Source organism: Nanorana parkeri, unplaced genomic scaffold (genome assembly GCF_000935625.1).
Source record: "Nanorana parkeri isolate BGI_ZX_2015 unplaced genomic scaffold, ASM93562v1 scaffold280, whole genome shotgun sequence".
Taxonomy (NCBI): Eukaryota; Metazoa; Chordata; class Amphibia; order Anura; family Dicroglossidae; genus Nanorana; species Nanorana parkeri.
This window is the reverse complement of record NW_017306548.1, coordinates 459,397-470,505: the sequence shown is the minus strand read 5'-3', so window position 1 is coordinate 470,505 and position 11,109 is coordinate 459,397. Positions and strand designations below refer to the sequence as shown.

General features: G+C 45.6%; 1 protein-coding gene across 1 annotated transcript in view; it reads left to right on the top strand.

Moving 5' to 3' along the window:
• ANKRD11 (ankyrin repeat domain 11) overlaps positions 1–686 on the top strand; it is a 159,437-nt gene extending 158,751 nt beyond the window's left edge. Inside the window, exon 13 of the mRNA XM_018557339.1 lies at positions 132–686. Within this exon, the coding sequence (XP_018412841.1) occupies positions 132–317 (186 nt within the window). The 3' untranslated portion in view covers positions 318–686. The remainder of the gene's footprint in view (positions 1–131) is intronic.
• Positions 687–11,109: the final 10,423 nt, after the last annotated feature.

Sequence of the window (11,109 nt, the reverse complement as noted above, 5' to 3'; positions counted from 1 at the left end):
GGGACCGGCAGTGAGCACTTTTCTTCCTTCTCCTTGAGGTTGTCTCGTGCAGATACGGTAGTTTTATATACTTTTTGCTCTGAGTACTGATTGGTTGCCTTGTTTAATTATTGCCTTTTTGCCGTCTGCAGACGTGTGTGTTAATGAGACAGCAACATGAAGCCGCAGCCTTGAATGCTGTCCAGAGGATGGAGTGGCAGTTAAAGATGCAGGAGCTGGATCCGACCGGACACAAATCCCTATGCGTCAACGAGGTTCCCTCTTTCTATGTGCCAATGGTGGACGTGAACGATGACTTTGTGCTCTTGCCAGCATGACAAGGCGGACTCCTGGGGTTTTTGGGGGGGGGGGGTTTTTTTTTGGTTTTTTTTCTTAAATCAAAACTGGCAAGGGCCGGCCCCCTTGGCAAAGAAGAGCTCAGTTTTCGCTTGCACAGCTGCATCGAGAAATAATGTCCCCACTCACCGTGCAATCTTCAGTTGCGAATCGACGAATCGCAATCTTTAAAAGGATCTCTTAATTTTTATTTTTGGTTTGGCTTTATCAAGTTCCACCTTGTCGGGACATGGTGCGATGAGGCAAAAAGAAAAGCCTTCAGCCGCTGACTACCTCAGGTCAGCCTACACCGGGCCTACTTTGCAAAGCAGATGGGCCCTTTATTTTTATTTTTTTCTGTTCCATCCTGCTCCTGTTTTTTTTTTCTGGTAAATTATGTACAGTTTTTTTATACACATTACCCGATGTACTTTGCTGCCTTCTAGATAAATTATTTTGCAAACACATTACTGCACAGTTGTAAATAACTTATGTACTGTAACATCACTTTCAGTTTTGTGTAAAGAAATAAATTAAAAACAAAAAAAACTTTGTAATATATATAGTTCCCGCGAGGCAGCACCTTCCTCGAAGAGTTGATTTATGGGCGTTTTTGGGTAACAGATGGGCCAAAAAAAAGTGCTGTTATGTTCAGTATTTTGCTATATTTTTTTGTCTCCATATGTGATTATTTTAATTTTGTTCATGCCTTATGGAAAACTGTCACTTCAAATTCTGGCAATGGTTGGACCTCGTGCTGCAGAAGAGGACACCATTACAACTTCAAGCAGTTCAAGGGTTCCTGCATTGACTTCCACCTTTTGGTTAAATGTTCTTAAGGGTCCCAGTGAGACATTTTTTGTTTTATTTGTTACTGTCTTGGTACTTGTAGCTGTTAAATCTGCAATGCCGACACAGCAAAGAAGAAGATAGGTTTCCCTGTGTTTTGTGGTCATGGAGCTCCTTCAGCTTTGTGTTGGCCCCTTTTTAGAAGTTGTTCCTATGTGACCTGTAGCATGCCGCACTGACTCCGTGGGAAATCACTGCGAGGACATTCTATCAATGGAGGAATGAGCTTATGCGAATTGGCGCAGCTATGGAAACACCTTAAAGATCACAATGACCATTTTGTGCTTTTCTGAGGCCATCCAACTCTATGGTGGTCAATCCGCTACAATTGTTATACGTGATCCCTTAGGCTTGATCTGGATTCTGTCCTGTGGAGGGATAACTTTACTAAAACTGAAGTGCTAAGACCTGATTTGTATGAGATCAAAGTAGCCACCCAAATGTTATTCATCCCCTAAGACTGTACAGGCCCTGCTTAGGTTCCATCTCTGGTCCTATGTCTGTCCCTTTAGTCTTCAGACGCAGATGGGAAAACAATTTATTGCAGTATTGGTCTAGTGTCACGGGCTATTGAAATGTATTGTGTGCTGGATTGTTTGCGTTTTGTTAGGTTTTATTGGTGACGTGCACCTTCTGTCCAGTCATTGGTAAGGAGTCTCTCTTGTCTGTGCTCTGTACAAGTTACACTCATGCAGATTTACGTTGTTCTAGGTTCTATATTTTTGTTCTTGCATGTCTTTGCTGTGAGGTTTCTTGTTAACATTCCACACTACAGGACGATTAGCCAGACTGTGGTCAGAGCATGTCCTTTCCATGTATGGGTTCCAGCTGTTGTACATGAGCATGGCCTAGCCCAGGAACTCATCCCTTCAGACACTGACTCGAGGGTATTTCCTGACTTCTGAGCCGGTATCGGAACATATAGGATACAACTCGAGTTTCAGTGTTCTTTGCGTCTCAGTTCCCAGCACAGTGCATCTCTTCTATGCCCGGCGAATATCTTTAGCAGTCGGTGAATCTAGAACCAGGTTAAGCTTCCAGGTTGGTGGCAGAGTCGTTCACTTTTGGAATCCGGCGTTGGCAGCATGCAAGGTGTAAGTAGTTCCAGGTTTTGGGGCCTTGACTTCAGATTCATTAGCTTTCCTCTGTCAGCCTTGTGTGCTTTTTCATTCACTGCTTCGGTCTGCTTATAGAAAATGTTCCCTGGCCTTTAAGACCTTTTGTCTGGCACCAGAATCCAGTGTTTGTTCACACGTAGGGCTTGTCACACCATTTCCAAAGAGCTGCATGTTTCTGTTCACCACGGGACACGTGTGGTTTAAATGGTGCACATGGAAGACGATTGTTTCCTCTGTGCCATGTTTGCACCATGCATGTGGTGTGCAGAAAAGCACAGCTCAGCCGGGCACGGTGTGAACACACCCTTAGTGACCACTAGGCTGCGCTCTTGCTCTTTCAGGCATACATTACAGTCTATCCAAAATTCCGTTCCTTGTCATTAGTGGTTTCTGAAGAGAATATGTGATATTAGATGGCTTCGTATGCCTTTAGATGTCCGGGGGAGGGGGAAATACTGCGCTTTGTTCCTGGTGTTCAGCTATAAAAAGAATCTCCTTTTAATTTGAGGACTTTTTTTCTGACTATAAAAATAAAAAATGGTCCCAATATCAGCGCCACCCTCGACTCCGGAGAAGCCCAACATCTGAGTGATGTCAGTATTTTTTAGGGAATAGGCTGCAGATTCGGTTGCAAAAGAAATTCTTTGGGCATAATAACACAGAGCTGCTAATTCAAGTCGCAGGCCCATCGCATCCCTTTCCATAGCTGACAATCCTTCCTGTGATGGCAGACGGTCACACCTGACACGGGGCCGGGCTTGAAGCTTTAGCCTCTGCTTCAGCCTATGGAGTAAAAGATGGGATAGGACTGTGACTAGCGTTGGGGGTGACATTTGTTTTTTCGTTGTGCTGTAAGGTGGTGAATCCCCTGAATGCTGCTCATGAAATCCCCAAACAGACGGACGTTGACGCTTTTTAACATGAGGTTCATGGCTGCCGCTATAAGGGGCGGAGCTCCATTGGTCCGTTTTAATGATTCATTTTAAGCTAGTTTTCCAGTACAAGGCATGAGTCGTTACACAATCAGAAAGAAAAACCCTTTTTATTTATTCTTTTAACACGCCTGTGTCTCCTTTTCTCTCACCTGTGGTATGTTGATTGATGTCTCAGCAGATTGTATATTTCCCTCCTGTATTGGTCCTCCGAGACATTGTACATATGTGTAAATATCGATCTAGCAGATCGCTCCACACCCTTTGTAACAGTTCACTTGCGTACAGTGTGTGGATGGATACAGCAGCCAGATTGCGTTCTTTCAATGTAACAATTTAATTTTTTTTTTTCTTTTTATTTTCCACTTGGTTGTGTACATATTGTTTGGCAGTGCTGGTGCTGCCTGTGCACTGCGCTGCCCCCTTTTTTGCGGTTCAATCATTCAGCTGTATACAACTTCCTGCAGAAATACGACACAAATGTTATTTTCTACAACTGCATGTACAGAGAGAAGGCCAGAAATGCTGTTGTCCCTCAGAGATAATGTTCGTAAATAAATTTAAAAAAAAAATTGTTTTGAGTTTTGTTTTTTCTTGTAAAGTTTTTGGCGGTGCGTCTCACTGCCGCCATTTTTATTTGCTCTTCTTTAGAATCACTGGTGAGGGTTACAATCTGACGCCACAGGGGAGATTTTTCTTCATTTCCTGTCCTGAAGATACAACGGAAGGTGAAAGGGATTCCCACTTTGCCGGTTGTCATTGGAACGTGTATCCCGCTTTTATTGACCCTTCCCCTCTGCCCTGGTGTCACTGACGGGTACTGAGGTGGACACAGCAACGTGACAGAGGCTCTACCTGTATCCAAAATGAGTTTTGGCTGGAGGATTTCCCTGCTTACCAGTCCTGTTATCACACCCAAAGTGAGAATAATAGGACCCCCTATTCTCTACTGACCTCATCGTAGAAATTTCTCCTCACTTCCTGTCTTTGTGCCTTAATAGGAAGTGAACATAAATCCCTAGGAAGGTTATAGACTGCATCCTGGTGAGAACGTAACTCTTCATGTATTTCAGGTGCCTTAAAGGAGAACTATGAGGTGAGCAATTTCCACTCATCCTCATAGTTCGAGCCGACGTGCGACAATGAAACTGTCACAGGTCGGCTCAGTAGATCGGGAAGTGAGCGAACACATACCGGCGTTCGCTCACTTCTCAAATACCCCTGCAGAGAGCCGTGACGGTCAGTCAGGGATTCTCCTCGCTCTGATCCTCCAGCGCTGACTGGCGGAACGGAGTGGGCGGGTATAGCTGGCTTTGCCTCTAGATAGGCAGTGCCCGCTGTCACTCACGCAGCTGGGTGTATCTTGACAGTAATGTTGGGATCCGTCCCGGCTGTGTCGGTCTCAGTATACCGCGAGCTGTAGTTTGCTATATACTGAGCGCTAGTTTATGTCCTCCCGTGACCCAAAGAGAACTATGGGGAAAAACACTCACCCCGTAGTTCTCTTTTAAACTTTAGTACAAACGTGCTGCCAATTTACAGTGGAAGTGAAGGGAATGAGGCGAAAAAGCCCCGTGGCGCTCTTGGCCAAAACATGTTAGTATACACAGGGCTGCAACAACTAATCGATAATGAGAATAGTTGGCAACGGGGGGAGAGTTTTCTTAATACAACCAATTGATTAATTGAAAAAAAAATTGGCCAACTAATCGATAATGAAAATAAATAGCTGCAGCCCTGATGCACAGCATGTTAGCACACATTATGGGCTTGCCTTCCAAAGCGATCCCCCTCCAGCGCTGAGCTCCTCCCTCGCTGGTGCTTCCATCTTCATCCCAGTCTTCTTCCAGGTTCTGATTCTTATCTAATTGGCCCGTTCCCGATGGTGTAATTCCTGCACATGAACACAGGTGTTACTTTATCTCCAAGAATATTGCCGGGCCTGTGCAGAGAAGAACAAAGTGCTGACTGGCAGGAAGAAGCTTCTATGGCACAACAGATTTGCACAGTCTCTTCTGTCATATTATACGAGTATTATACTTTTTTTTTTTCCTTTCAATAATGAATCCGGATCCAACTACTAGACATCACCCAGCAAAGTATCAATACTTTTGTCTAAGCATCGTGTTTCTGAACAGCTCCACCTCTCTCAGCTCGGCTTCCCTTAACTTCCTGTCCAGTACAAGATCACAAGAGAGAGCACAGTCTCCAGCAACTGTATAAAGCATAGAGAAGGGAGAGGGATAGAGCAAGAAAGGAGGGGAGGGGAGTTTCTTGCTTTGCTGTGTCTGGGAGACGCACAGCTTACTAGCACACAAGGGGGAATCCATAGGACCCTGCAAGGGGAAAGAGCCACCCTAGGGGAAGTTTCACACCATTTTCCGGACCAGATCTGGAACACAGTGCATTGGGTTTTTGCTGCATTTGGATTTATTTTTTTTTGCATAAAATGATCTTACAGGTTGGTTCCAGTGCGTTTGTATGCATTTTTGTGCATTCCAGACAAAATAGGTCCAGCAGTAATTTTCTGGTCTGGAACAGACTGTGCTGGTGGGAACAGAGGCCAGAAATAGCATACAATAGGGATACATTTAGGATGCATTTTGGGTCCGGAAACAGTCTGGTTTGGAGATGATCCGGAGATGGTGTGAATGGGCCCTGAAACAGGATATCCGGGCCAGTACTCGGAACCAGCAGATTTTGTCAGAAACTAAAACTTAACATCAAGAAGAAGCGTCCATTGTAAGTGGTTTCATCAGCATTAGAAATGGCTTAAACACTTTTAGACTTTCATGTCACTTTAAGCCTGCCCGTCAGCACTGGATTTTAGACTTCACTTCCACTGTAATTGTAGCTGGTCACTAGTAATGAAATGGTTAACCCTAAGTAAGTACACTTGAGGCTGCTGACGGCACACATGAGCTCTGCCTCTCGTGATCAGCAAACAAGAGCGTATTAAAGTGTAATAATTATGTAGTTAACTAGAAGGAACACAGCAGCTTCTTCTTAGGGCAAAGTGCAGTCACTGAAGACAAGCCGGGCTTACCGCTCTGTGCTGATAGGGCCGGGCTCGTCTGCTGCTATTGGTTACTGCACTTTTGTACATCTCTGGTTGCACAGTCCTATAGATGGACCTGCTCAGCCTATGCACAACCTAAAAGTGCCCCCATCTCATCCATCCCTTTCTATCTAGTCTTGTCACTAACCCCGATCAAACAAGCAGGACAAGGCTGACTCGGACTTCACTGGTCTTATCTGGTTCTAAAACTAGACAGTAAAGTCGGCACCAAGATGACAGACTGGAAAACTGCACTTAAAAACAAGTGGGCAGAAATGCGGAGCCTTCTGAAAATGCCAGTTACCAGGGTATGCGGACCCAGGCTCAAAGAATAGAACATTTCTGATATGTGCCTCCAACAGTACAACTAATTTTGTTTTGCCTAAATTGTTCCTGGTGTAGATGGCACTTCCTGGTATGTAAAGGTTGCCTGTGTGAGATCTCAGGCACTGCTGCCTCTGCCTGGTAGTCTCTGGAGAATTGGGGATGCCCCTACTGTGCTGCTCACTGTTCTTGCTGGAGGCTCTGACACAAGGAAGCAAAGCCCTGCCTCTACCAAGATGGCTGCTTCCACAGAGACGCATTACAGAACAAGGCATGGTAAATCCGTAGAAGGGGAAAATCAGCCGACAGGTGATACTGGTGACTTGTCCTTTGCGTCCCTTTTTTTGGGCACATGAACACTGACCTGGCATATGTGCGTGTGTTAGGAAAGTCAGAGGTCCATATTTACAAACCAATTCAGGTCCTCACGGTGGTCAGACATCTTTCATTCTAAGGGCTCATTCACACTGGAATCGGCTCCGTGCACGCCCGTATCGGGGAGCTCCCAGGAAGCACAGGTGCTGCGTGTGATTAGGACGCAGCCCCTGTCCTCCTCTGAGACTACACGGCCATACGCCCCCTACACTCCCTTCAAGTGCAGGTCCGTACGGGTGCCGGTGTCCTGGCTTGGACGCAGACAGGATTCATCCTGTCTGTGTATGAGTACGCTCACCCCCCACAGACGTGCAAGGCGGGTGAGCGGCCATAGTCCCGTAGAGAAGGACGGGCTCCGTACTAATCACACGCAGCACCTGTCCTTCCCGGGAGCTGCCCAATACGGCCGTGCACGCCGCTGTACGTGCCGGCCGTTACCCGTGTGAATGAGCCCTTAGGAGAGGTCTCCACCTGCAGAGTTCATCAAAATAAAATCTTTAATAAGAGAAACACTGAAGCTGCAATAGTTGAACTCCTGATGATGCCAATTGCCTGGCTCCCCTGGTGACCCTCTTCCTCCAATAGTGTGTCACTCTGACTCTGTGTCCAGAGAATGAGGACTGACTGTTCGGGGTTGTCAGTGGCTCAAAAGTATTAAACCCGCAGAGCAGCGTGTCAGCCGGGAACCTGGGAGCATTCACAATCACCAGCACGCCAACTGAGTATCAGATTTATTGTGAACATGGCGTCACACAAGTCAAACGGAAACCGGCGTTTTGGCGCCTCGCGGGGTCCCTTGTCCTGGAACGTTTGTATGTTCCTCACTCGTGTGACGCCATCTTCACAATCTGCAATACGCATTCATTTGGGGCGCTCGTTTGTTTTCTCCCATCTGGTCCTGGCACGGCACCGCCCTCCGCTGTCACTAAGAGCGCCCGCTTAGTCCGAGGTCAGGACTGTCAGGAGTGCGGCTTCATATCTGGACTTTGTTCAGCATTTCATTGCAGAAGCAGGTAAGAATCTTTGATGCTGCAGCCCAGTCACATCCTCCATGTGCATCATTTATTTTCTCAGCAAATCTGAATTGTAACTTTAAAATGTTTATGTGGAAATCTATAATCTGCACACATGTAGCAAAACTGGAAACGCGAGTTCTAGAAGTTACTGGGCTGCTTTATCCAGCTTGTGACGTGCGATATTGATTTACTAAAGGAGTAGAGGCTGTTCACGTCGCAACCTGAATATTCACCTGAGTACACTTTAACCCCTTCATGGCCGAGGCCTTTTTCGTGTTTTGCACCCATGTGATATTCCACATTCCAATTTTGAAAATTGCTTTAAACCCCCAAACATGATATATTGTCTGAAAGCCAAGAGTCTGTAGAATAAAATGGCGGCAGTTGCAAATTTTTATGTTGCACGATATTAGTGCAACTCCTTATCAAACCCCAAAATTTTGTGAAAAATGCAGTTGCCCCAAAACACAAAATACCCATTTTTTTTTTCTATGAAACATAAAAGATGAGGTTACGACGTGTAAATACCCAACATGCCCAAGGTAAAAAATTGTGTGCATCTGGAATGGTGACAAAATTCAGTACCCCAAAAAGTCCATAGACGTCGCTTTAAAAGCCGCCACAGGTAATCAGTTTAGAGATGATGGACGGCGATACCTAACGTGTAGCGTGTTTGTCGTTTTCATATGTGGGCGCACCTGACACGTGTTTACGTTATGCTGCTTGGGGGCACTTTGTAAAAATAATACTTTTTTTAAATTATTTGATTTAAAAAACTGTTTTTGTTTTGCTTTAATTGCTATCGCATAGAGGGGCTTGCAAGCCGCCCATGTGATAGCAGATTGGTGGTGACAGGTACTCTTTAAGGTGATTCTGTGGGTCCAAAAGTCCCCCCAGTGTCACCTTTACACTCTTGTGGCAGATCGCACATCATTAGCTTATTGCAGGGCTTCAGGAGGCCAGCACCGGCAGCTATGAGACTGGAAGTGATGTAATACGCGTCGCTCCCAGTCCCATAGAATGGGGAGGAAATCGGTGAACCGACTTTCACCGATCTCCCCACCAACACCCAAAAAGCAGGTCCTGGGCTCCGCTAGGTTATTGGGGTTCAGGTTATAGGGGCCTCAGGAGGAGAATTATTTTACAATGAACACACTGGGGTGTCACCATAAGTTTGATTCATGGAGATCCCGCTGTGAAATCTCACATTCCTTAGTCAGAGGAAATATCTGAGCTTCCTCTGTATTGTTTGGGCTCCAGAACAGCAATGTGTGATGTGCAATATAAAAGCTTTGAAGATTTCCGGCTTCTGTATGGTGCTGTCACCTGCTCACTGATTGGAGTGCGTTTGGTTTTCACCGACATTTTAATCGGTTTCAACTGATTCTGCCGGATAAAAACATTGCACGGCTTGGCAAAGTCTAAATCTTAGCGTGATCATACGGTGTACTGAGCAAAGAAATTTCCATTCTTTACGGTTTCAATTTTGCTGCAGTGATCGCCGCACTGAATGATCATTTCAGGGCATAAATCCATTTTACAATTGTCACCTGAAATACGGATCGCGTGTGTGGACAGAAAATCTGCAAGATGTGAGGGGAGATCATAGTGCTATACATGGGACAGATATTTGGGCAAACTGCTTTTTCTGATGCACCTTAATACTGATCTGTGCTCGTCGGGAATTAAATACAGAGTGATGATTCTGTATAGATTCCAGGTGGCAGAAGTGGCTCTATCTTTAAGCCAGTCTTTCATTGGGTCTATCTTTAAGTCATTCACAGGGCTATTTGTCCTGCGAATCTTTCTATTGGTACTACCGTTGCCTTACGCCAATCACTTGGTACCCTACCAGTCATTTCACATCTCTGTGAACGTTTACTTATTTGTGCGAATAACAAAGAGAACAAATGTTCTCAGTATATTCTTTTCAGTTAGAATGTAATATCACATTATGGCCACTAGGTGGTGCTGAGGAGCATGGGAAATATGTCCTATGCTTCTCCGGCTCCGTCTAGTGGTCATAAAGTGACATTACATTACATTTGACCTGAAAAGATATAAAGTTAAGAACATTAGTTTTTTTGCCTTTATTCACACAGAGCAGATATTTGCAGGATGAATGGCTCTGCCAATTGTTTATAAATGGACCCCAATGTGATATATGCTGATAGAAGACTCTGTATATGAGCCTAAAAACCTAACTTCAGGCTCCACACTTACCCCACCGGTTGCCTGTCCCCTGAAGGTCCACCAGTGTGTACTTTATGCTGTTTAATTCTTACCTTTTCTGAAGTCAGCAGGCCGGTTGCATGATTCTGTGGGGTCCTCATCCTCTTTGCCTCCTCTCCGGGTTGGGCGATGATGATGTCAGTAGCGTGTGTCTGCACAATTATACAGTGCATGCAGGGCACTCTGGGCCCATTCACAGTCAATCCCCAATCTTCTGGGTTCACACTGGGCATCATTCAACCCCGTCAGACTGAGGGCATCATGTGGCGGAGGAGAAGTATTACAGAGGACAGTTCTTGATTAAAGAAACAAAAGCAGCTCGAGAAGCAGAAACCCTATACAGATTTGGGGCCCAATTTTAGAAAAAAAAAAAGCCTACAGGTGGGTACAGTCTTCATTCAATTTAAAGTGTTTCACCCATTCAGTGACAATGCATGACACAAGGAATCCCATTCTCTATGAGGCCAGTTCACCATGCAACCTGGGAAAATGTAGCAGCCACATCTTCTGGAGCAATATTAGTGAATTTCTAGCCCCACGGACTTCAATGGGAGCCCGTAAAACATGCATTGCGGGAGCCCGCAAAATGCAAGTAATATGCATTTTCATGTGTTTTAGCGCAACAAACAGACAACAAACCCTACCACAATTAAAGAACTATGGGGTCAGGGCTTTTCCCCATAGTTCTCAGGGTAACGGGAGGACACAAACTAGCGTCCTCCCCGTGACCCTAAGCTCAGTATACTGCGAGCTACAGCTCGCGGTATACTGAGACACCGGAGCGGATCCCGACATCGATGTCTAGATCCGCCAAGCTGCGTGAGTGACAGCTGGCTCTGCCTATCTAGAGGCAGAGCCAGCTGTACCCTCCCCCGTCCGTTCCGCCAGTC